General features: G+C 38.6%; 2 protein-coding genes across 3 annotated transcripts; one reads left to right on the forward strand and one right to left on the reverse strand.

The window, feature by feature from the left end:
- Positions 1-4,221: 4,221 nt before the first annotated feature.
- elmod2 (ELMO/CED-12 domain containing 2) lies at positions 4,222-18,901 on the forward strand. Its single transcript, XM_022198528.2, has 9 exons — positions 4,222-4,343; positions 6,712-6,859; positions 6,956-6,984; positions 9,276-9,373; positions 9,477-9,606; positions 11,294-11,427; positions 13,715-13,783; positions 13,948-14,081; positions 17,957-18,901. The coding sequence occupies exons 2-9, from the start codon at positions 6,715-6,717 to the stop codon at positions 18,112-18,114; spliced, it is 897 nt and encodes a 298-aa protein (XP_022054220.1). The 5' UTR covers positions 4,222-4,343; positions 6,712-6,714; the 3' UTR covers positions 18,115-18,901.
- Positions 18,902-18,954: 53 nt separating this feature from the next.
- On the reverse strand, positions 18,955-26,615 carry ucp1 (uncoupling protein 1). 2 transcript variants are annotated; one of them, XM_022198526.2, is made up of 7 exons: positions 26,456-26,615; positions 26,177-26,310; positions 25,114-25,312; positions 23,520-23,717; positions 22,269-22,370; positions 20,542-20,722; positions 18,955-20,418 (listed from the first exon to the last, which is right to left on the reverse strand). In XM_022198526.2, the coding sequence occupies exons 2-7, from the start codon at positions 26,300-26,302 to the stop codon at positions 20,304-20,306; spliced, it is 921 nt and encodes a 306-aa protein (XP_022054218.1). In that variant the 5' UTR covers positions 26,303-26,310; positions 26,456-26,615; the 3' UTR covers positions 18,955-20,303. The 2 variants fall into 2 exon arrangements, with proteins under 2 accessions (XP_022054218.1, XP_022054219.1); XM_022198527.2 differs by having other exon boundaries at positions 26,177-26,307; positions 26,456-26,595.
- Between the last annotated feature and the right edge of the window lie 274 nt (positions 26,616-26,889).

The raw sequence follows: 26,889 nt of genomic DNA on the forward strand, positions 1-26,889 counted from the left end.
ATTAAACCAGATCAGGTTATGATTCTGAATAAGATCATGTTCATTTACATTACAAACTGCTGTTTAAAAATGAGCAGAATTTCCTCTGAGCTCTGCAGAATAAATCACCTCAGTAAGCAGGACATTTACAACATGCTGTCAAAGATGCAGTTTATCTGACTTTGAAGGGATTTCTGAAACCTCTGTTTTTATAAATGGTCACAATGCACATACGCTATCATTCAAAAGTTTGGGGTCATCCAGACAATTTCATGTTATCCATGAAAACTCACACTTTTATTCATCTGCTAACATAATAACACAGGGGTTTTCTAATCATCAATCAGCCTTTCAACACCATTAGCTAACACAATGTAGCATTAGAACACAGGGGTGATGGTTGCTGGAAATGTCCCTCTGTACCCCTATGGAGATATTCCATTAAATTTCCAGCTAGAATAGTCATTTACCACATTAAAAATGTCTACACTGTATTTCTGATTCATTTAATGTTATCTTCAATGAAAAAAATGCTTTTCTTTCAAATATAAGGACATTTCTAAGTGACCTTAAACTTTTGAACAATAGTGTAGCATCATTCTTAAAGATCAGATGACGATCAGTCGATATGATCTTGATGTGTTGGAACTCCATACATATGAAACTGAACCTTGATGGCTTATGCTTACGATCTTGCACTCCTTTGGAACCCTGCTATTCATGAGGGTTTCTGTTCCTGTCAGCCTTTTTCTCATCAGGGTGTTGAGGAGGCTGACACTCAGCCAAATGAAGAACAACTTGTTCTCCAATGCCCTTGACCCCTGTAACTCTGAAGGTTGTCTTGCTTTGGTAGACCACAAAGTCTAAGATCAGACCAGTTGGTGCAGCCAAGACAAACACTTTCAATCCAGTTGGATGTGGTTTCCATCAACAATGCTCAGTAAAGTTCTCTCTGTTTCTGAGAACGACTCTCTTTCTTGAGGAAATAACTACATATGTCCTCTACTGAGGACAGCTTTAAACACTTAAATATAATGCTAAAATACAGTTAAAATAATTTATACAATGTTGGTTGTTAATGTGTTGTTAAGAGTCTAATATAAAATATGCCAACAACATTTCAAGACAAAATTTGCTCAATAAAAAGTATTACACGCCTTCTTTTCCTCTTCCCATAAAATGTGCTTGCACTGATGGACACCATTTTCCTTAATGAGAAAGTGACCAAAGCCCCACCTCTTCACATTTGGTATCACTGAAAAGCCCTAAATGTCCTGTTTTTGTGATGATAATTACTTTAGCTGATTAATCAACCGACAGAGAAGCAACAGTTTTCATAATCAGTTGCTTTACTGACTTTTAAAGTAAAAACTATTCAACATCTGCTGGTTTCAGGTTACCCAAAACATGAATTTGAGGTGTACTTTCTTTTAATCAGGCATTCAAAGAACAGTCACTCACATTTGAATATGATGTATTTGGGTTTGGGGGTGTTGGGTGAGTAAAATGAGGTTATTAATCAGCTTGGATTGTACAGTTGACCATAAAATCTTCTTGTGGAAAACCTGCAACTGTATTGATGGAAGATCAGAAAAAAGTGTGAATAATTTTAGTTAAAGTAATTTTGTAACACACGTACACAATATCATGCCACTGACAGAAGATCACAGAATACTCAAATGGCTCAGTTTAGGTCTGCTTTGTCATTACACCGCAGGAATCGGTGGTTGTGGCTGAAATATTGTGCTTACTGATGTCAAACGATCCCTGCAGGAGTCGTTCAGCCATTCTATAAATTAACACACTGTAAAAAAGGGGAATATTACAGCAAAAAAATACAGCAAAATCATGAAAAATAACCATCTCAGCTCAATATTTTTATGGTGAAAACTTCTGTAATTACCCAAAAATATCTCTCATTCAACAAAAAAACATTTTGCAGAAACAGTTTTCTGTTAATAGTCACTAGTTGCATGCAGTTTTAGAAACACACCTGCAGTACTGAACCTGACTTTAACAGTTTTATCAACGGCCTTTTAATGTTTCTTTAAATGTATGATTATTCAGAGTGACAGGTTTTTAACATGACAACATTAGTCAGGTAAATTAATTGTGCATTAATGTAATTTTTTTGATCATTTTGTGTATTTAAGAAATGTGCGGAATAAATCCGTAAAATAAACGGAGAATTCATGTTTTTATAACAGTGCATTTCAGACTTTAATCTTAACATGCAGATAAAATATTCTGCAGGAGCAACAAGTAACTGATATTTTTTTATTTATTCATGACATTGTGTGCTTTTTTCTATTTTTCTATTTTTTTTTATTTATTTTATCTCATGCTGCATGTGACAAATAAAAACTCTTGAGTCAAGTAAATTAAATCATCCCAAATCTGGTTTACTTCTGCTTCTTAGTGTACATTTTCTCCATTATCTTCAATGTTGTGCTTTCCTCTTACTTAACAATTCGATGCATAAGTGTGTTAAAAATGACCTGGTGAGGTTGTTTTCTTGCAATTATCTTGGTAATCAAAAGTTTTATCATTTCATTTTCCAGCTATTCCTCCAAAAATGTGCTTTTGATATCATTCCATTTAAAATTTTAAGTTATCTTTTATACCTTTAAAGAAATTGTAATATTTGTATTACTACCCCAAGCTTTTCATCACTGATAATACCATGCACAAACCTGGAAGAAAAGAGTGGAAAAATGTCAACTAAATGGATGTTGACATTCTTCTACTACTGTTCTGTGTAATATTCCTCTTTTTTATTCGTCAGAATGTTCCAAATCTGTTATAAAGTGAAAAATAAACATATTTCAAACATGAAATCATTCTTGTGTGGATAATAATATAATACAAACAGTAATACAAATGATTATTCTTAACCAAAATGGCATAAAAACACATAGATTATATGGATCATTTTTGACCCACTTATGGAAGAGTCTAGGGTCCAATCAGTCGTGTATCTGAGAGTTATGAAACTGTGACAGTATGATGGTCCTGTTAATGCTGAAAGAGAGATATGACATTGTAGCATTTAGCAAATGATGGTGATTATATCTGGATATTTTCACTTTAACCAGTAGTTCTTTAAAATATGTTTCATATTGTATCTGTTAGGACTGTTACAGCTAATTCAATATCTGCTTTAGAGCCTTCTCCCATCTGAGGCTAATCTATCCGTCTGTTATTATATTCTAAATGGTTACTTTGGGGATTCATTCTTCAAATATAGCTCAGGTCTGAGACAGGAGTTCCTCTTGAAATGCAGTGATTGTACAGGATAGACCTCCTGCCTTTAAAAGCCCAGAGGGACTGATTAGGTGAGAAGGCAGACCGCGGCTTAATTACAACCGAGCATCTCAGAATGGGCTGCATGTGTTGTTGATAAACCAGATTACTGCTTCAAGCTTCTATGCAGCTACTTAAAAAAACCAAAACAGCACAGTTATAGGCGGTTATTTGTTGTCTGTTTGCACCGTTATGAGGCAGAATGGAATAATGGAAACCTAATGTCACATTTCCAGAGAATAAGGGGGCAGTGGAGCACAATGATTAATTCACAGGCCACAAGAGGAGGAGCTGAGAAACACTTGATTCAGCTGTACTGTGTTTTAAGATGCTTGGAGAACCATGCTTTTATTTTAACTTCATGTCCAAAAGCAGCAATCAGTCAGACTTTATTTGTAAATCAACAATTCGTACAGCTTAGTGCAGTCCAAGATGACTCAGAGCAACATCTCAAATAACTGTTTTTATGTAGAAGACACAGTTATTGTGTGAATCTGGCATCATCTTGTGGTTCATTTTGGAAAAGGCCTGTGCTTGGAATCTTTTATTTGACCCCAATCTGATCTGCCGACAGAAAATTTCAGCTGCAATGTAAAACTGGCAGTTTGCGTTTGCCTATAAAACTAGATGTATTATTCAGCGGCTTCTTAAAATGTACCATTTTGGGCAAAATGTTGCATCAAGAACCAGCACCGTGTGAACAGTAGATGGAGCTGCACAGCTTCCAACGCATCCGATGCTATGTTCAAATACGTCATGAAATACAGAATGATAATTAGATTCAACCAAAGGTTCTCCGCATGTGTACGCTACATCAACAAAAAATCCATGTCACTCATTAAAATTATTTAAAGAATATATATGCAAAATTTTGATATAAATTATTGAAAAATATTTCAATTTCCTCTGTGATTGGTGTTATCTCCCGGTATATCCGTGCTGAACCTGAACGCACCGGAGCTAGAGCTGTTGTCAAGAGAAGCGTTGCTAACCCTCACGGCTGTCGGCTTCAAAGTGGAGATAAGTTTGGACATTTTTCGGACTGAAAACATTTTTCCCTGGTGAGATTAACCTCTACTGCTTCCTTTTCGTAAAACGCACCAAACATAAAAGTGTCTTCGACGTAACTTAATGTGAAGTAAACGCGATGTAGCTAGCTACACGAACACAATGACAACCTGTTGTCTGAAGTCGGTTAACTGTCATTTGTGAGTTTCGAAGCCACTTAGTTTGTTAAATTTTAAAGGTACCAAAGCAGCAGTTTGCTAATATTAATATACATTTCTTGTCAAAGCGCCCCTAAAGTCGCTAAATCGGTGTAACTAAACAGAAAGAGGACGTTTGTGGGAAGTTAGCATTAGCACCAAAGCTAGCCGCCACCGTGCTATTGTTGTGGCAGTTGGAGTGTGGGCTCGCTGTATCTATCCCTCTCAAATTAACACGATCCTCTTAGTATAAGTGGTGCATTTGAATTTTATTATGACTCACAGTCAGCTGATCTTCTAATACACCGAGTAGTTAATTACTATGGCTGCTTGTACAAGGAAGAATAAGGTCAGCTGTTGCTAATGGTGGCCATTGTTGGTGACACAGACAGATCAGTGTGTCAGCAACATTAGTCCTACTCCTAATCATATTGTGGTTGGAAATTTCTGAGCACGTTTACTCAGCTCTAAACCTACCATTATGCGTGCTTAACCTACTTACTAGTCCTCCCCTTAGTTTAAATTCTACTACATGTAACTAGAAACCTCATGTTCATTCATTCAAATGCTTCATCAGACAGCATAGTTCCTGCCTGCTTTCAGATTAAGAGTTTTCATTAAAATAAAAACACGTGTAAAAGAAGGTAGAGAAGAGTTTAAAAAATTGATGCAATATTTATTTTGTCATTTTGTAAATAGTGAACAGTGATAAAGTATTTTAAGAATAACTAAGAGGTCGTCAAGTCAGTCAGTTATCATTATGTTGCTCATTTGTATACCTATTCATATTGAACCAGTATTGTCGTGTTACTACTGGTTTATTTCATGGTCAGATGCATTTGTTTACTTTTCCAGTTTATTAGGATAAGATAGAACCTTAATAATTTTAAAGGAAATTCTTATGCCGGATATTACTCAGGAAAAAATACTCTTGAGCCATTTATCTTACCTTGGAACATCTTTTCTTTTTATTAAGTACACTTAGAAATTAAACCTATACAACTAATGCAATCAGGTTTCATTTCCTGATTAAGAAAGGGGCGTTCTGTGGTTGCCAAACATTTGCATACATTAAATACAATGAGTAGGTATTACCTTTTTGACAAAAGTCTGTGCATGTTTCTGTTATTTCTGACCATTTAATAAAAAAATATCCGTAGCATGCTTGATTAAATGAAATCTGAATGAAAAAAACTGGTTTAAAATGTATTTTTAAAGTTTTTTTTTTTTTTTCAATTCTTACCATTTTTGCCCTTGATATTTTCCTTGTATCCTCTTGTGGGGGTGCTTAAAAAATATCCTCTATACAGGAAACACCCTGCAATGAAACAGTTATGCTGTTAGGCTTAAAAAGGATGCTTATAATGTTGAGTTGTATTTTTTACAAAACTGTTTTAGAAGTGTTGATTGAACTGTATTGTATAGTACTGAATAAAGGGAACATTACTAATAATCATGTATTTTTAAAGAAAGGACAAAAACTGAGTACGACTTGTTCAGTACAACTGTGCAGTTATCGCATTTATGCATTTCTGACCATGACAAAATTGTAAACAGAATGTTTAAAACTTTTGAAAAGGTAGAACTGCACATGTACAAGTGGCCACTGAGTGTATGTTGCCTTGTTGTGGGTTACAGTGTTCTCAGTTTAACCAGCTACAAGATTAAAATGCTGCAACCATGTTCATACAATAATGACATGACTACTTTCCTTATTTTTTATAGTTTATGTCCATTTACATATATATTGTTATATATATATATGTTATATATGTGTGTGTGGGGTATATATATATATATATATATATATTACATCCAACCCACTAACAGGTGCCATGATGAAGAGATAATCAGAGTTATTCTCTTCACCTGTCAGTGGTCAGATTGGTGCCTGATCGGTGTACGAGGTGACTAGTTCCATTAAATTCCAGGATAGGATTAATACTTGTATGGAGTATTTTTACATAATAAACAGTACTGCTTCCCCCACCACCATCAGTATATATGTGTTACAGTCTCATGCATATGAAAAACATTCATGGGCTTCAGTCACTTTAATTTAAATATCCATGTAGTTTGGTGATCCATAGCCTTCCAGAAACCTTAGGCAATTTCAGAACCAAGAGACATCATTGACCCATTTCAGACAGTCATATTAACAAAGTGGCTACTCAGAAAACTACTCATATGTATCTTGTGCTTGAATTCTCTGTTTGTGTTGTAGGAAATGTTGGGCTACATCTGGCAGTATGTTTACACATCCTTCCTGAGATACTGGTTGAAGTGGCTCATCAGACAGGCAACAGGAAAATGTGAGCTGCAGAGAATATGTTCTGAATGCAAACCTGGAGCAACAAGGACAGCTAAAGCAGGTGAATTAAATCATCCCTGACCCAGTCTACCTTTGCCTCTAAAGGACAATGTTTTTGTAATATCTTAATTTCTTTACCTCTTGTGTCCTCTTGCAGAGTACTCTCTTCGCTCTTCAAAGAGCAAGGTAAGAAGATGTTGGCTTTGTTTCTAATATCCAGTATTACTCCACGGTAAATTCCAAGTGTAGCTACAGAAGTTGTGCATTAAGACAGTTGTAGTGCGACCGCTTCTGTTAGGTTATGCTTAAGTTTCTTTATGCAGCTGTTAAAAGACAAATACATGAACCCTGCAAATTCAGGGTTGATCATTACTTGATCAAGGAATCTGCCTTCACTTTGTTTTGATGTCACTAAAAACCTAATATACACTCCTGATCAGACTCTTCACACCCATTGAAAAGCTGCAAGAAATTACATTTTGCACACTTTTGGATCTTAAGAAGGTTCTGAGTAGAGCTTCAAAATGCAAAAAGAAGAAATGGAAGCAAGAGAATAAATAACTGAGCAAGCAATTTATTGAAAACAACCATTAAACTGAAAATAGTGTTCATGGAAGGATCAAAAGTTTAAGACCATAGCTCAGAAAATCCTGAAAGCCCCTCAAAACAGAAACCACCGTTCTTGTTGATGACCTCAAAAATTCCTTTAGGTAAGTTTGATTCGAGTGTTTCCAGGAGGCTGGAGGTTACTCCGAGCGGTGAAGATGGCTTCATGAAGGGCATCCATGGTCTGGAACTGATCTCTATTGTTGTAACCTTCTCTTGCCATTCATTCCCAAATGTTCTCAGCTGGATTTAGATCAGGGGAACATGCAGAATGGTCCAAAAGAGCGACGATCTCCTTGTCGTGCCGTTAATGTTGGAAGCCATCAGGACTGTCAAAGTTGCATTTTTTTGTCATCGGAGAATAATACTTTCTTCACCTTTCAGTGTCCCATGTTTGGTGCTCCTTGCAAAGTCCAAACAGATAATTTTGTGACATTAAAGGAGATGTGGATGTTGAAGGCGCTTTTTGTTTTTTAAGCCCTTCCCTCCCAGATGCTGTCTGATGGTTATTGGGTTGCAGTCAGCACCAGTAAGGGCCTTAATTTGGGTCCAGGATGGTCCCGTGTCTTGGTGGACAGGCCAGTCAGATCCTCTGGCTTAGCGCTGGTGAGGTATTTTTTTCGGTCTAGCACTTGACTTTTTTGTTCCATAACCCTCAGGATCTTTGAGAAATTCAAAATGACCGTCTTACTGCGTCCAGCCTCAGCAGCGGTGGCGCGTTGCCAGAGGCTTTGCTTATGCAGCTCAACAATCCCAGCACCTTCAAAGACAGAAAGCTTTTTGCCTTTGCCATTAGGAGTTCATAAGAGTGTAAATACCTGTCAGGAAATGACATGGAACCCAAATTTTTGTGCAGATTTTGGCTTTTATAGACTGTGGTCTTATATTTATGATCAGCTGACAAAAGCATGTTTGAGTTTAAATGCAGTTTTCAATAAATTACCTGCTCAGATTTTTTTGTTTTCTCACTCTTATTTCTTCTTTTTTTTGCATTTTGAAGCTCTACTTGGACTCTACTTAGAACCTTCTTAAGATCCAACAGTGCAAAACGCAAATTCTTGCCATTTTTCAACCGGTCTTAAGATTTCATCACCTAATAGACAACATAGTATGACTGTTACTGAACAGCAGTTGGTAGGAAAGGAGGTCACTTCATTAAAATGCAAAGACATGCGTTCTAAACGGACTTGCCAGAAGCTGTCTTTCTGTTTTTCAGACTGTTTCACAGTTTCCATGAAAACTTCCATGAAAAATATCTGTTCCCAGACTGCTTGAGTCTCTTTGTGAGATGAATAGTGTTTTCTGTTCAGTGGATCTGAAGCTCCTTACAGATTTTGGGGTCAGAACTTTGAAAATATGGTGTGACTTTGCTGTAAATGTGTACTTAGCGGGTATGAAGTCACCAGGATTGGTCCCATTTTTTTATATGTATTTTTTTTTTAAAGCTAAGCTAACTGGACAAAAGGAGGACAGAAATTTCGTCATTTGGACATTATTCTGGATTTGTGTGATCTCTCTTTTCCCAACCACTCAGTTCTTCCCTGTCTTTTAGAAAGTTGTATGTGTGAACTTGAATAACATCGTATCCTCTGAGCTTAATCAGGCCTTATCTTTCAACTCACTTTGCCCAGCTCAGGTGAATTGACTCTACATGACATTTATGGTTATAGCTCGATAAGCATTTTCTGGTCAACAGTCCATTCAGTGTAGAAACAAAAGTGCTTTGGTCATCTTTTTCGTTTTCTAAGGTTGACATTGAAAAACATTTCTTCACTCTAGTTGCCGATTATCTGGCCGCCATTGTGTGAATTATCCTTTCTAATGGCTTTCTGTATCATTTTTCTCTTGTCCTGTGTGTTCTTCCTCTGTAGGTCTTAAGAGGAGCCTTGGAAACCAGTAAGGATAATTTAGAGCAATGTGTGGATCAAATTATGAAGGAAAAGAATGTCAAACCTCAGAAAGATCCCCAGTAAGGTTACTTCTGTAAATTTGAATGTAGTTGTCACCTCCAATTCTTTTCTCGAGGTGTGATTTTCGATCTAGTGACTGGTTCCACTGCTGTTGTTTTTCAGGTTCAAGGCGAGTCTACACATCTGTCTGCTACAGATTACAGGATATAGCAGTTTGTATGTATCTGTAGAAGACTTGAGGAAGGAAGTTTTCAGCTCGGACAACCCTGAACACGAGGCCATGCTTTTAAAGGTATGGACTCCTGCTTCTGGATCCGTACATTAGTACAGTGTTTGCTGTATATGTTTAAGCTGAGTGATTACTGTTGCACAGAGCAAATGTGGACATGCCCAAGGTATATGTACACTACCAGTCAGAAGTTTGGACACACCTTTCTCATTTGATGGTTTTTCTTTACTTTCATGACTATTTTTCATTGTAGATTCTCACTGAAAGCATCAAAACTACAAATGAACACATATGGAATTATGTAGAAAAGAAAAAAGTGTGGAAAAAGTCAAAACATGTTTTAGATTTTAGATTCTTCAAAGCAGCCACCCTTTGCTTTGATTACTGCTTTACGCACTCTTGGCATTCTCTCCATGAGCTTCATGAGGTAGAACCTGAAATGGTTTTCCAACAGTCTTGAAGGAGTTCCCAGAGATGCTGAGCACTTGTTGGTCCTTTTGTCTTCACTCTGTGGTCCATCTCATCCCAAACCATCTGGATTGGGTTTAGGTCAGGTGACTGTGGAGGTCAGGTCATTTGATGCAGCACTCCATCACTCTCCTTCTTGGTCAAATAGTCCTTCCACAGCCTGGAGGTGTGTTTGGGGTCATTGTCCTGTTGAAAAATCAATGATGGTCCAACTAAATGAGATGTCATGTCTCTGCAGGATGCTGTGGTAGCCATGCTGGTTCAGTGTTCCTTCAGTTTTGAATAAATCCCCAACAGTGTCACCAGCAAATCACCCCCACACCATCACACCTCCTCCTCCATGCTTCATGGTGGGAACCATGCATGTAGAGACCATCCATTCAGCTTTTCTGTGTCGCACAAAGACACAGCGGGTGGAACCAAAGATCTGAAATGTGAACTCACAGATTTCCACTGGTCTAATGTCCATTCTTTGTGTTTCTTGGTCCAAACAAATCTCTTCTGCTTGTTGCTTGTCCTTAGTAGTGGTTTCTTAGCAGCTGTTTGACCATAAAGGTCTGATTGGTCAGTCTCCTCTGAACAGCTGATGTAGAGATGTGTCTGCTACTAGAACTCTGTGTGGGATTTGACCTTCATAAAGTAATGATGGACTGTGGTTTCTCTTTACTTAGCTGATTGGTTCTTGCCATAATATGGATTCTAACAGTTATCAAATAGGGCTGTCAGCTGTGTACCAACCTGACTTCTGCACAACACAACTGATGGTCCCAACCCTGTTAAGAAGGCAAGAAATTCCACAGATTAACACTGACAAGCAACACCTGTGAAGTGAAAACCATTTCAGGTTCTACATCATGAAGCTCATAGAGAGAATGCCAAGAGTGTGTAAATCAGTAATCAAAGCAAAGGGTGGCTACTTTGAAGAATCTAAAATATAAAACATGTTGTGACTTATTTCACACTTTTCTTGTTTACTACATAATTCCATATGTGTTCCTTCATAGTTTTGATGCATGCAGTGAGAATCTACAATGTAAATAGTCATGGAAATAAAGAAAAACCATTAAATGAGAAGATGTGTCCAAACTTTTGACTGGTAGTGCATGTACAGATATTTTTCCTTTTTGTCAGGCCTGTATATTTCAGATGACATTTGAACTTTGTAAATCAGCAAAAAATATTTTATAAAGTTATTTAACTGAAGATTATGTTTAAATTACGAGGTATTATTGTATTAGTAACTAAGTTATAATGTTTGACTCCTGTTTTATCGTCCTCTCAGCTGTGGGACTTGCTGATGCCGTCGGTCAAACTGGAGTCGAGGATCACTAAACAGTGGGGAGACATTGGATTTCAAGGAGACGACCCCAAGACAGACTTCAGAGGAATGGGCCTGCTGGGCTTAATTAACCTTGTGTGAGTACTCAGTTAAGGACAACGCAGCATTAATGAAGTGATAAAGAACTACAGAGAATATCAGTAACAGAAGTATCTGCCCCTCATTTACTCTGAAAACTACACCAGTGCATTGTAGCACTATGCAGTCATGAGAGTCATGACAAAAAAGAAATTCTTGGCTATTTTTGGACATGCAAACATTAAACCCTCTTGATATAGTACTTAACAAATAGAAGTTATAGACATGAACACACCAAGAAAAATTTTAGTCAACTGTTTAACAAAAATAAGAACAGATGTAATATTCTTCTGGAAAAAGTGCCCCTTTAGCAGATGTATTTTTTAACCAGTCTCTGACATACCTTTTCTGCAATTTCTGTTGTTCTTTGGAAGTACTTCCACTTCCAATTGAACTCGGACAGATGGCGTCATGTTCTTTGATGTTAAGCCAAATTCACTGTTGAATCAATGTTTGCGAGATGCCCAGTCTTTGGGGCAATGAAGCAACCCAGAACTGCAACATTTCCACCACCCTGCTTCACAGTTAGTATGAGGTCCTTGTCCAGAAAAGCCAAACAGCTCTATCTTTGATTCGACTGTCCAGAACACACTATTCCTAAAGCCCTTATTCTTTCTTTTTTTGCTCACGTGCAAGCTGTCCTTTTGCTTCAGTGTTCTTTGTGGACAGCCGAGGCTTTTTCCTGGCAGGGTGCCCACATGCAGGCCAAATTTGTGCAATCTCTTTCTGATTGCAGACGGATGCACTTTGACACTGGAGTTTCCTGCAGATCCTCTGATGAATGTTTGGGTTTCTTGGAGATTTCTTTTGGCACAAGACAACCTCACTTTCAGGCTGAATTTGTTGCGTTCTCCAACTGTGTAGCAGCTGTGTGTAAAAAATTAAACCAAGCACATCTACAGTGAAGCTTGACAGTAAATAATTTATCCGTGCATGGGTGTTAACACCTCACAGTCACAGATTAGTGGGCTGTTGTGCCATATACTGTAGCTTCCCAACCAAACAAGTAATAATGTAATAAAAACAATCACCCTGAAAACAAGCTCTGCAGTAAACACAGTGCTTATCTACCTGCCATGGCTATATAACGTACAGTACCATTCAAAAGTTTGGCGTCACTTAGAAATGTCTTTATTTTTGCAATAAAAGCATTTTTTCAGCAAAGATAACATTAAATAAATCAGAAATCCAGTCTAGATGTTGTTAATGTGGTAAATGATTACAGTGGTCCCTTGTTTATCCCGAGGGTTACCTTCCAGAACAAATACGCAAAGTAGCAACCTATTTATTGTAGTATTTATATATATTTTAAGGCTTTATAAACCCTCCCCACACTCATATAAACCTTACAAACCACCACAGAGCAACACTATGCGCAGCGATCAGACGTCGATGTGAAATGGACACGGCGAGGCGCTGAACGCTGCTACATACGGGAGGAAGAGAAGACTGATGCTGCGGTCTCTGAGCCAGTCAGCACCCAGCACTGTACACTATGCATTTCGTTTACATTTAATATTCTTTTAATACATTTTAATTATTATTTTTTATTATTTTTTGGATTGTTTTCAATTTTTTAGGCTGGGAAAAGGCTTATTTTACTGCAAAAATAATAAAATAATAAATTATGAAAGTACCTATATCCGCGATACAGTCAGACCGCAAGAAGTGAACTGTGATATGGGGAGGGATAACTGTAGTCAGCTGGAAACATCTGATTTTTAATGGAATATCTCCATAGAGGTACAGAGGAACATTTCCAGCAACCATCACTCCTGTGTTCTAATGCTGCATTGTGTTAGCTAATGGTGTTGAAAGGCTAATTGATGATTAGAAAACCCTTGTGCAGTTATGTTAGCACATGAATAAAAGTGTGAGTTTTCATGGAAAACATGAAATTGCCTGGATGACCCCAAACTTTTGAACGGTAGTGTACTTCCAACATTTCCAGCTCTCTACTTTTAATTTTACCCTGAACTGACCTGTAGTACTTAATGAAATGAAGGTGGTTCTAGAAAACGATTCCAAATCAAAATATTTTAGAGTAGTACATGCTGCTCACACTGAATAAAAGATTTTTTTAGGTTTTGCCTGATTTTTATAGCAACACCAATCACACAGGTGAACATTCATTAATTCAAAAAGTTGTGCTTTAGAAAGTGATACTTGAATGTTTTATTTTAATATAAATGTTGTCACTAGTGAGTGCACGTTTACTGTTTACTGTTTAGAGCAGTTTCATCCATAGATTTGAGTATTATTGATTCTTTCAGTTTTTCTTCGCAGGTTTTTTAGTGAAAACTACACAGTGGAGGCTCGTCAGGTGTTGTCTCATGCCAACCATCCTAAACTAGGGTAAGAGTCATCACCAGTTTATTTTCAACACTGCTGTGTCAGACGTTTAATGCTTCTAAAGTCACTGTATTGTTGTCATTCAACCTAGACATGAATAGACTTGGATAATTCAGGTTCTCCACCACGCCCTTGTCTCCCCTTTGTATTCACTGTGCATATTTTAGGTATTCGTATGCCATAGTTGGGATCAACTTGACAGAGATGGCTTACAGCCTCCTGAAGAGTGGTGCTCTGAAACCACATTTTTACAATACGATCCAAGGCACACCGGAGCTGCAGCATTTTCATCAGCTCTACTGTGAGTAACAAAACCATTCTTCTGTTCCTTACGGTGGTAATGTTGCTGGTTAGCTTTATTTCCAAAGGACTTTTACTCCATTAAGGAACGCGGTGGAGTTATGTGACGATCACTGTACGTTGTTCTGTCCGTCTGTCTGTCTGTACGTGACATTACTCAAAGACAGACAGGTGTGCTCAGTCTTGTATGTCACTGAGAGATTCACTTTTGTTGCATTGCGTTTCTACACACGTGGACAAAATTGTTGGTACCCCTCAGTTAAAGAAGGAAAAACCCACAATTCTCACTGAAATCACTTGAAACTCACAAAAGTAACAATAAATAAAAATTTATTGAAAATTAAATAATCAAAAACAGCCATTACTTTTGAATTGTTGATTAACATAATTATTTAAAAAAACAAACTAATGAAACAGGCCTGGACAAAAATGATGGTACCTCTATAAAAGATTGAAAACTATTTGACCAGAGTGACATGATTAACTCAGGTGTGTCATTTAATTGACATCACAGGTGTTTCCAAACTCATAATCAGTCAGTCTGCCTATTTAAAGGGAGACAAGTAGTCACCCTGCTGTTTGGTGAAAAGGTGTGTACCACACTGAACATGGACAACAGAAAGCGAAGGAGAGAATTGTCCCAGGACATCCGATAAAAAATTATAGACAAACATCTTAAAGGTAAAGGCTATAAGACCATCTCTAAACAGCTTGAAGTTCCTGTGACAACAGTGGCTCATATTATTCAGAAGTTCAAGACCCACGGGACAGTAGCCAACCTCCCTGGACGTGGCCGCAAGAGGAAAATTGATGACAAATTGAAGAGACGGATCGTTGGAATTGTATCCAAAGAGCCCAGAGCAACCTCCAAAGAAATTAAAGGTGAACTCCAAGGCCAAGGTACATCAGTGTCAGATCGCACCATTCGTCGTTGTTTGAGCCAAAGTGGACTTCATGGGAGACGACCAAGGAGGACACCACTGCTGAAAAAAACTCATAAAAAAGCCAGACTGGAATTTGCAAAAATGCATGTTGACAAGCCACAAAGCTTCTGGGAGAATGTCCTTTGGACAGATGAGACCAAACTGGAGCTTTTTGGTAAGGCACATCAACTCTATGTTCATAGACTCAAAAACCAAGCATACGAAGAAAAGAACACTGTCCCTACGGTGAAACATGGAGGAGGCTCAGTAATGTTTTGGGGCTGCTTTGCTGCATCTGGCACAGGGTGTCTTGAAAGTGTGCAAGGTACGATGAAATCTGAAGACTATCAAGGCATTCTGGAGAGAAATGTGCTGCCTAGTGTCAGAAAGCTTGGTCTCAGTCGCAGGTCATGGGTCTTCCAACAGGACAACGATCCAAAACACACAGCCAAAAACAGCCAAGAATGGCTGAGAGAAAAGCGTTGGACTATTCTAAAGTGGCCTTCTATGAGCCCAGATCTGAATCCCATTGAACATATGTGGAAGGAGCTGAAACATGCCATTTGGAGAAGACACCCATCAAACCTGAGACAACTGGAGCTGTTTGCTCATGAGGAGTGGGCCAGAATACCTGTTGACAGCTGCAGAACGCTCATTGACAAATACAGAAATCGTTTAATTGCAGTGATTGCCTCAAAAGGTTGTGCAACAAAATATTAAGTTATGGGTACCATCATTTTTGTCCAGCCCTATTTCATTAGTTTGTTTTTTTAAATAATTATGTTAATCAACAATTCAAAAGTGATGGCTGATTTTGATGATTTAATTTTCAATAAATTTTTATTTATTGTTACTTTTGTGAGTTTCAAGTGATTTCAGTGAGAATTGTGGGTTTTTCCTTCTTTAACTGAGGGGTACCAACAATTTTGTCCACGTGTGTACTTTTCAACATTAAGAGACTGATTTGCACTGTTCATAAGACGGAGCACTTCACTTATCACCTTAGAAACAAAGCAAATATTTAGATGTGATGCAACTGGAATCATTTCACATTTAAATGGTTCAGCATAGAGGTATAATGACTTCTGTATTTCTGTTAGGTATGAAGTACATATTGTTGCTCTGCCAAGGAACGCAGCAGAGTTATGTGACAATCGGTGTCTGTCTGTCTGTCTGTCTGTCTGTCTGTCTGTCTGTCTGTCTGTCTGTCTGTCTGTCTGTCAGCAACATCGCTCAAAAACGGACTAATGGATTTGGATGAAATTTTCAGGGAAGGTCAGAAATGACACAAAGACCAAGTGATTAGATTTTGGCAGTGATACGGCTTATAGTCTGGATCCACGGATTTGTTGAAGATTTCTGTATCACTGCGAGATAGCGGCACCGCGTCACTACCATACTTTAAGGACTATAAGGAGCGTCTTTTTCTTTTTTCTCACGCTTTGAACCCTGCGCAGGGTTTCTGCAGGAGATTAAAAAGCATTAATAGTCATTATGTTGATTTGAAAAATTAAGGCCTTAAATGGCATTAAAACTCGTCAAATTTGATTCTCAATGGCATTAAAATTCTTTCTACAGTTTTCAAAAAAAATATTTGACAATGATAATATATAATTATAGACTGTGATTCGTCAGATACGTGGACCTGCGTAAACATGCCGAAGCAATGCGACAACTGTTCCGACTGATCGGGTATAATTGCCAAAAACTGCATGTTTTTAAAGTGGCCGGCAGGCTGGACCAGGTGTAGGAGAGCTGGGAAATGGGGGAATGCAAATTCCAGCAAAAAATGGCTAGAAAATGTGGATTTCAGAGAATAACTAGAGCCTGTGGGTGATCCAGGGGTGGTTTCCAGATTCAGAAACAGTTAAATGTAGGGACAGTTTTCATATAAATATCATCTTTTACAAAAAACAAACTTGTGTAATTTGTTAAGTTCACGGGTGTGGCATTAAAACGTTTACAGTATAGCACTAAAATGGCATTGAAAAGCATTACGTTTGCCTGGCTGATTTCTGCAGAAACCCTGCTGCGGCTCATACAACGATGCAACTAATTTATAGATCTTTACGAGCGAGTTTCATGCCGCCAATACGTTCAGCCTCGTCACATCAGAATGAAATTACCAAACAGGATCACAGTGGACCAGTGAAACTGTTCAAATTAAATGAAACTCACTCACACAAAATTCTTCAGATCGTTCATTGTGCGTTTCACGCACACACCCTCATCATGGAAAACACTCAAAGAAATGCATGTGATGCAGCTTTTAAATGAAAGGCAATCGATCTGCCTGTCAAAGAAGGAAATACAGCTGCTGCACATAAGCTTGGCATCAGTGAATCGATGGAGAGACGCTGGAGTCGGCAGCGTGAACTGACTCAATGCGTTTTACTGCCGTGTTACAGGAACTGTTCGGGGAAAAAGCATTTATTTCATTAAAAGTATAAAAAAAAATCTTTCTGTGTAAATATCTTATGTTAAAACGTGGACACCTGCGGCTTATAGTCAGGTGTGACTTAAACTTTTTTTAAAATTTAGTGGGTGCAGCTTATTTTCAGGTGCACTCAATAGTCCAGAAATTATGGTAACTATGGCGACAAGTGAACGCTACGACAGGTGCCGGCTGAAGATCACATGATCATGATCCTACTACAAGTCCACCACTATGGACTTATCAGGACTTATCCATCTGAAATGATACAAACAACAATTGATTAAATTGTGGGGGTGTTTCCGAGTCCCATCAATTCCCGCCGCCCGCTACATACTTAGGTCACCCGATTTGGTGTCCGTACATAACATAAACATGCATGACACACGCCTGTGCTTGGAGCAACGTCATTTTTTGTTGAATATTTGGTCTGCTGGAAATGATCTGACTGAGCAGGCTTGGCGGAGTGCTGCGCTGTCTGGGTGCTTTTCTTATCTAAAATTGTTTTTCTTCTTTTAGGTTATCTGGCGTACGAATTTGATAAATTCTGGGTGGCAGAAGAACCGGAGAGCATCATGCACTTCAATCAGTACAGAGAAAAATTCCACACAATTGTGAAGACGCATCTACAGGAGCCCGATGCGTCTCTCACACTGACTGTCAGCTCAAAAAACTAACACTTTTCACACGATGCGGCGTTCTATCTGGTAGAAGGAAGGTTCGGCATGAGCAATGCTGACACATTACAAACAGACTGCTGCTGGTCGATGCCTCATATTCCTAAAGATTCCAAACAAATTAGTCCTCTTGCGTTTGGTTTTGTGATTCATTTGTGATGCTCAGTCCATCTTGTTCCAGTGACAGTTAAGGTATTTAAAATCGAGCACAAATCTTAACACCTTATACCTCAACAACGACCATTCCAGTGGTTCATTCACTCATGAAGGGGAAATGAGAGCTGCTGCAGAGGACTGTAGTGATAAAAATGGCTCTATATGTTGTAAGGCTTTAAGCACTTTCAGTGAGCAAGCAGCCAAATTGTTGCATTTAAAGGCAGTAAAATGGTGATGAACAACCTTATTTTAGCTGTCTTGTATTTATGTGAACAAAGCCTGTGTGTTCTCACATTAGTCCTGCTCAGGAATTTAATATTTATGTTCAGAGGTAATGGCTGAAACTAAGTATAAGGAATGATTTCCAGTTTTTGGCGCTTCATTGTGGTGCTCTTATCTTTAAAGTTGTGCATGTTTTAACCAGTCCCCCACTGATGTCATTAATATCATCTGTGTTATGTAATATCAGTGAAATGGTTGTGAGCAGTTGTTTTCATACATTTGTATGTCTTAAGACTGATACTGAACTTTTATTAACTGTTATTTTTATGCTGTGATTTGCTTTTGGAGGCAGGTTTGTAAAACTCACACATCTTGCTGAGGGTTAATAAACACAAATTTGATTTGAAAAGCGTTTTTCCTTTTACACATTTGAGAGGCCACGTAAAAAAAGCAAACACAACATCTGTAAAACAAGTCAAATATATTTAGGATTTATATAAACATGTTTTACACTTATTATCATGGGTGCCAATGTTACTTAGCACATGCAAAGATGCACTGGTTAAAGATGACAGACATGTTAAAATGACTCGAGTTATGGATAAGGGCTGGTCCTACAATTCAAATTAACAAATCAATGAAGATCTCCAGGGATAGGAGATCTTCGTAGATTTTGATCTTGAGGGTTAGGGTTTTCGTAACCCAGACCCTTGGAGATATTCGTTAGGTTTGATCTACTAATCCTGGAGGTCTTTGTTGATTTTGATCTCCAGGGTTAGTTAAATGTTTTTAACTTAGGGGGGGTGGGGAGGGTTACACCTTATATGCCTTCAAAAAATCTAAAAAAATGTTAAGTGCTTAAGCTATTCATTAGGTATCAAAGAAATGTTTAGTTAGTGACCTACAACAGCTTGGCAAGTACTTGTGCATGGCTCACAATCTTTATCTGCCATTTTCTCAAAATCTGTATTTTTTGGGACAGGCGTTACATAAAACCTAATAACTTTTAAACTATTTGAGCAATCATGCTGATTTTTTCACAGATTGTTCTTAAGACAGTACTTCTTAAAATAATGGATGCTTTTTTAAATACTTCATAATCTGACCACTTAAGACCATTTTCATTCTGGGGTAAAGAGTTATTTATATTGAAATGGTTGCTGTGGCAATAGGAAAAAGAGTTATCCCCAAAGCACCCATTATTTTTTTTTACAGTAGGTTACTCTATCAACAGGTATAATAGTCATTGACCCAAAATTTATAGACTCTGAGTAGATAGCATCTAAAGATGGGTCACCGGGAAATGTGTATTGGCATGTTTATGACAAGATTTTGTCCCCAGGGATCACTGCATGTAACTTCTAATTTGCAACTCATAAGCTTTAAAATGATGTATAGCATGTTAAATTGGGTCATATCAAACATTGTTAAGAGCCTATACAATATAATGGCTTTGCGAACCTGTGAAATAAGGTGTACTCCCCCTTAAGACAAGGCTCATCAGTGTCTTGGAAACTGAGCCTTTACTCAAACTCAACACGTTTTGGTACCATTTGCTCCCACAATATCCAGAATGGGTTCATTGTGACAAATTTTAAATATAAATAGAGACGTGTGTGTGTCTTCTCTTACACAAGAAGACAAGTTCATGACAGATAGTCCTATGCTCCTTTTTAAACAAAGGATTTTCTCTCTTGTCACGATGGGACAAGAGGATTGTCGGATAAGGCTAAAACGAGAATTTCATTTACATTGGGTTTCCTCATTGATGTTCCAACCCAGCGGCAGCGGTAACGATAGTCAAACTTTTCTTAATTTGTGGCCTCCATCCTCTTCTTCGAGACCATCATGGCTCTCTTGATTTGCTCAAACGAGACGAACATCACAACATTCCAAGATCCCAGTCTCAGAAACGAAGGCACGAATCTACAAAAAAAAAAAAAAAAGCAAGAAAAACAATGAAAGGTAGGAGTGGTCCACCAATGTGGCGTCACCTAAACCCTATTTAACTGACGTCAAGTGAATTTGCTCTGGAGGTCAAAGGTTTACCCCTTGTAGAACGCTGAGGGCCCCTCTTTAGTCAACATGGTCCAGGCACAGTTGATGGCGCTTTTGTACTGGCCTGGTGGAGAGTTCATGTATCGCGTTTTCACCACGTCTACCGGCGAGGCAATCACCGTGGTAACAAAGCCGGCACCGAACGCGGACACAAAGTGACACGGCAGGTTGTCTGTGGAGAGAGTTGGAAAATGTCTGAATGAATCACGGCAACCAGAAGTTGTTTGTCGTCGACTGTGCACTGCAGTAAGCCGTGTCAGCACGTTATGTAATCCTGTGACTGATGGAGATAAATGTCGTATCAACTACTGTATTTATGGCACCGTGTAGGGGGAAAACACACCATGTACTGTACTGTGCCAGCCTGTGTGTCCTTATCAGCTGTGGATGAGGTGAAGAGGTGAGAGGGTGTGTGGATTCCGTCCAATCAGCTGTCTCGCTGAGATGGCAGTAATAAAGCTGAGAAACACATGTACACTACTGTTCAAAGTATGGACTCACTAGAAATGTCCTCATTTTTGAAAGAAAAGCAGTTTTTTTTCCAATGAAGATAACAGATTAATCAGAAATCCAGTCTAGACATTGTTAATGTGGTAAATGACTATTCCAGCTGGAAACGACTGATTTTTAATGGAATATCTACATATCTATATTCCTGTGTCTAATGTCGTGTTGATGATCTTTTCTTTGATTCAGATCTCTCTACAACAAGACAGTGAACCTAAAGCATCCGAGTCTTTGAAATAAACACAAACCTTGTGTGTATGCCTTCAGGGAACAAAAATGTGTAAACTCTCGCGCAGCGTTCAACATTTATTAATGGTTCCCAAAGCCCCTACTGAATTAGGTAAAAGAGCTTTTATGCCACGCTGAACCTTCTGCTCGGAAGCTCTTGATTTAAAATCGCAAAATTTGGTTCCTCTTTGGGAATCACTCAGTGCTGTATGATCATCAACTGCACCAGTTGCTCTCATTGAGTCTCTCTTTAAAGTGGTTTTAGTTCAGACCATGTATTTCATGTTCATAATTGTCAGGTTAATGTGAGGGATTATTTATATGTAATGCCAAAACACTGTATTTACACTACCATTCACAAGTTAAAAATGTGCTTTTATATGAAAGAAAAGCATTTTTTTCAATGAAGATAACATTAAAATGATCAGAAATCCATATATATTCTAGCTGGAAACAGCTGATTTTTAATGGAATATCTACATATCTATATTCCTGTGTCTAATGTTGTGTTGATGATCTTTTCAGACAGAGGAACATTTCCAGTAACCATCACTCCTGTGTTCTAATGCTACATTGTAAATGGTCTTTATTTATATAGCACTTTACTATACCTGCAAGGTACCCAAAGCGCTTTACAAGATACGTCACATTCACCCACTGATAGCAGAAGCTGCCATGCAAGGCGCTAACCACGACTCATCAGGAGCAATTATGTCACCCAATTTGGTGTCTTGCTCAGGGACACCTCGACATGAGCACGACGGGCCGAGGATCGAACCGGCAACCCTCCGGTTGCAAGACGGCCACTCTACCCACTGATCCATGCCACCATGTGTTAGCTAATGATGCTGAAAGGCTAATTGATGATTAGAAAACCCTTGTGCAGTTATGTTAGCACATGAAAAAAAGTGTGAGCTTTCATTGAAAACATGAAATTTTCTGGGTGACCCCATATGCTTGTACAGTAGCATATGAACACTCACCTGACATCAGCTTGTGTTTGAGGATGGCCTCCTTGATCAGGTCATATGTAACCAGCTCTGTGCAGTTGACCAACGCGTTTCTTGTGATGTTTGGTAGTGTTCCTGGAGGAAACAAGAACAATTTTGTGTCATTCCAGAGAAAATTAATGGGTGCTTACGACCAGACCGGCTCAGAAGCTGCTGACTTTTCCTCCAATAAGTGTATTTAATGGAGCCACGCACAAATTTGCCTTTACTACAAACATTTTCCAAGTTACAGGCCCTCAAAGAGCATACTTGTGGGGTGAAATCTGACAATGTTAGAAAGTCATTTTGATACAGAATGAATCATCCATCCATCCACTATCTATACACCACTGAATCCTCATTAGGGTTGCAGGGGGCTGGAGTCTATCTGAGCTGACTGAGGGTGAAGGTAGGGGACACCTGGACAGGTCACCAGTCTATCACAGGACTACATATAAAGACAAACAGTCACACTCACATTCACACATATGGACAATTTAAAGCCAGCAGTTAACCTCAGCATGTTTTTGGACTGTGGAAGGAAGCTGGAGAACCTGGAGAAAACCTCATATGTACAGAGAGAACATGCAAACTCCACACAGAAAGATGCGAAAGACGCAAACTTGGGGATCATCTAGCTGCAAAGCGACAGCGCTAACCACCAAGGCACTGTGCAGCCAGAATGAGTCATGGCTGGTAATGAAATGTAGGGAACAAATTTGACTTTTCATTTGTTATATTTGTTGTAACCTCTGTCACACTTTTAAAGTTTTCTTTATTCTTTCATTACACCAAGGCTTGTTCGTGTGACTCAACATCACAGGTATTTATTAACCTGGTGCAGTTTTGCAAAAACTGTTTGAAACTTTGACTCCAAGTTGCTGATAGACTTAATCACATTGAACAATCATGCTGGCTTTGGATTGTGGCACCTGGAATGGATGTAAAATTGATTTGGATGCAGTTTTTAGAAGAGCTTAAATGTAGGTTTTAGCCTTGAAAAGATCACGTGATTAGCATGAAATTTCACCTTGCCCGTCTGCACTTCCAAGGCCTGTCACTGTGAAAATATTCATAGTATTAATGATAAACTTTTGCACGATTTTGTTAAATACAATAAAGGTATTAAACATCAAAAAACAGCTGATTCTGAAGGGGTGACATGGGACTTTTTTCTGATTTGGTGCTTTGATTTTATTGATAAATGATTTCTGGGTCTTTAATGATGTGACGCTCAAACGGCACCTTTCCAAAGCCCTCGTATGCCCTCGTTCTGGAAGATGTGTTTGTAGGCCTGCATGGTGCCGCTGTAGCGACGAGCCACGCCGTCCAGGTTCATCTGGGCCTGGAATCGAACCTTGACCACATCGGTGGGTTGCGCAAAGGACACTGCCATCGCTCCCGTAGTGCAGCCGGCCAGGATACGAATCAGCACATGGGGATCTACGGAAAGACAGAAGCAGCAGGAGAATATGACCTCATGTTGTCACAATTACTTCATATAACTACAGTTTACTCCAGTTTTGGTAATTTAGGAACTAGTTATGGGTCATTCCAGAATTGGAGGACATTTAGATTTCAAAATGTTTGAAAAATACCATTTCTGTTTTACAATCTTCTGCTCCATATTCATCAGTAATTAGTAATAAACTATCAAAGGCTTGATTGGTTCAGCTTACACATCAATGGTACCATTTTTATTCCATGTTTTATTTGTCGTTTGCTAACCCTACTCTAATCACAGTAACAGGGTTGCTAATCCATGCTAATGTTAGCTTTATCTCAGCAGTAGAAGCTAGATATTTAGCTAGCTGCTACTGCTGACCAAGAGGACAAACTGACTGATGGAAAACAGTCAAAAGAATTTGTCAGATCCTGATAATATGAGGTAGAATGAGACATTCAGTCAAGGAAAGTTGATCAGGTTGACGACAAAAACAAGACACGAAACAACAAAAACAAGATACGAAATGGCAAAAACTAGACACAAAACGACAAAAACAAGACAGAAAAGACAAAAATGTCATCTACAGGTTATGCTAACATGAATCATGGCTGGTAAAAAAAAAAAAAGGTTATGCTAACATGTTGTAGGACACACATTCCATGCAAAAATAATTATTTAAAATATTATGTTGATTAAGAAAAATGTTTCCACAATTACAAAAGACTTCAATGAACAATATAATAAAAAAGTAGATTTCAGCTTCATTTTAACTGTTTTATTTGAAATTCAATTTGGCCATCAGGGGGGTGAGACAAGAGAAAAATGTCATTTTAGGGGAACTTCAGACTTATTTGGTATTTAAAAAATATTTTCAAACATTTTTTTCTCCTACTTTTTCAAAAAATTTGTTCTCAAGACAAGTAAATTGACACAACCGCTGCATGTTTTAGTGTTTTGTGTTTGGATTATATGAAATTTGAAGTGTGGGATGTAAAATGTCCTCCAATTCTGGAATCATCCAAACATTTATGCATCAATAATTATGTGTAAAATGCCTCATCAGTTTATAAAATAAAGATAAGGCACAGATTAAACCTTCACCACCTTCACTGAATAGTCTTTCTCCGGCATAAAGCTCCTAATGCACGTCCGTCTTCCTTAGTTCTGCCTCCTAGAAAAGGTTTGTTTGGTTGAGATTATCTGACTTGATATCAAAGGGCACAGGCTATCACTTGTGCGGCAGATTGTAAAAGCCGCTGATGATTGTGATTTTGAGCTCTGAAGATAAACCCGTCTTGACCTGACGTCCCACTTTGATGCCAACACTTTTGCTTGTGGACATATCCTGATGAGGGGAAAAGTGAATTTATTTTTTTAGTGCTCATCACTTACTGTCTTTGCCTCCGGTGTAGAAGTTTTTGACGTTGTCGTAGAGGCCGATTCTGATGGAGGCGAAGCACAGCTGTCTCTGGAGCCCGGCTACCAGCCCGTTGTACAGAGACCTGGGCCCCTCTGTTCGGATCATGGTGCTGATGGTCCCAAACACCCCCCTGTAGCGGATGCCTCCCACTGCCGTCTTCTCTCCCTGAATCTGGGGACACACATTGTACTCAAGGCTGAAACCGGCTCTACAGAGCAGAAGCCTTCAGACTGAACGGTGCACGATTGATTTAGGGGGTCTGAGGCGGACAAAGTTGAAAGTGCTCAATCAATAATGCCAACAGCACACCGTGTTCCTAAGTAGTTTATAGCTGGAATGTCAAACATGAGGCCAGCGGGCCAAAACCGGCCCTCCAGAGGGTCCAATCCAGCCCGCAGGACGGCTTTACAAAGTGTAAAAATTACAGAGACGACGCTAAGTGCAATTTTTCAATGACAGTAACTACTATTTTAAATTTGTCCTCAACTTTTACGTATTTTTATGTATAAATTTTCTACATTTACAAGGCAGCGGGATAATTTAACCTTCTTTCTTTGTATCTCCTATTTTAGTTTGTGGGGTGTGGTGCTCAGGAATACTGCACAGATGTGTGAACGAATGTAAATTTAGCTTCACAAATTGTTTTGATCAGAAAGCAAAATGCCAGATTTTTCAGTTCCAGATAGATTCAATGTTTTGTGCCTTTGTAGACACTCTGTGATCTGCAAGTTGTAATGTGTAAATGATAAACTGAGGCATGATGTTGTTGAAATTGAACTTATTTGTCTTAATTAATTTCAGATTGTTCATAATGTTTACCAAAAAGACAGTTCTTGAAATGTGAATATTGTCAGAATGTACTATTTTACACTAAAACAAAGGGAAACATATGGAGTTATTATGCTGTGATTTAGAACTAAAATGAGTTTGACACCCCTGATTTAGAGCCAAACTAAAGCTGATGAAGATTATATTTCCAGTGTGTTCAGTGACGGTGAATAAACGGGGATTTTTCTCATCTTTTCTAGCGTGTACCTGTAGTCTGACTTTGGCCGTGTCCAGAGGAAATGTGACGATATCGGCTATACAGGCGGCCGCTCCAGCACTGGCCATCTTCACCCCCAGAGGAGGAGGGACATCTGAGGGTTTAAGTCCTACCATGTTTCCTGCTACACGCAAACACACACATCAGATCAACACATAAACATTAACCCCATGTACGAATCAATCATCTTTTTACATGTCCATTAGGGTTGACATCTTTTATCAGCTATCAAGGTGCAGATTGATGATAAAGGAATAAAACTCACTTACGTTGTTTGTCTACAACTTAAGGCTACCGTTGATGCTCAGTTTTTTGTTGTTGTTTTTTTTGTTGCCAGGCAGGATCGGATTGGCCAGCTTTTATAATCCATACAGGGCCTCGCTCCACGGAAAGGAAAGAAGCATCTTTTGGCTTGCATTTATACATTTTCTGTCCAGCTTTTTTACGACATCCGCAGAGAGGCGTTACTGTGTGCTCCTGTACTCCGGGACTAATCAAAGTCCACTCCCTCTCAGAAAGTCAATGTTCAATTTGCCCCACAGTGCAGGCACTTCGGAGAAAAACAACTATTTTACTTTCCCATTCTGACACTGGAATTTGAGAGTCTTTTCATCTAAATTGTTGTTTATCCCCCCGAAGTTTGCACCTCTAAATGTTATTTTCTTGAATTCAGATTTACATTTACCTTCTCAAGTGCAATTTC

The sequence above is a fragment of the Acanthochromis polyacanthus genome, chromosome 3, assembly GCF_021347895.1.
Source record: "Acanthochromis polyacanthus isolate Apoly-LR-REF ecotype Palm Island chromosome 3, KAUST_Apoly_ChrSc, whole genome shotgun sequence".
Lineage (NCBI taxonomy): Eukaryota > Metazoa > Chordata > Actinopteri > Pomacentridae > Acanthochromis > Acanthochromis polyacanthus.

What these genes read in the sequence shown, in the direction of transcription:
- elmod2 (XM_022198528.2), top strand. Translation starts at nt 6,715, where the DNA reads ATGTTGGGCTACATCTGGCAGTATGTTTACACATCCTTCCTGAGATAC. An exon ending in TTCGCTCTTCAAAGAGCAAG is followed by an intron (nt 6,985 to 9,275) that starts GTAAGAAGATGT and finishes CTTCCTCTGTAG; the next exon opens with GTCTTAAGAGGAGCCTTGGA. An exon ending in CTGGGCTTAATTAACCTTGT is followed by an intron (nt 11,428 to 13,714) that starts GTGAGTACTCAG and finishes TTTTCTTCGCAG; the next exon opens with GTTTTTTAGTGAAAACTACA.
- ucp1 (XM_022198526.2), bottom strand. Translation starts at nt 26,302, where the DNA reads ATGGTAGGACTTAAACCCTCAGATGTCCCTCCTCCTCTGGGGGTGAAG. An exon ending in CGGCCAAAGTCAGACTACAG is followed by an intron (nt 25,313 to 26,176) that starts GTACACGCTAGA and finishes GTGTGTCCCCAG; the next exon opens with ATTCAGGGAGAGAAGACGGC. An exon ending in CAAACACAAGCTGATGTCAG is followed by an intron (nt 20,723 to 22,268) that starts GTGAGTGTTCAT and finishes CTCTCTCCACAG; the next exon opens with ACAACCTGCCGTGTCACTTT.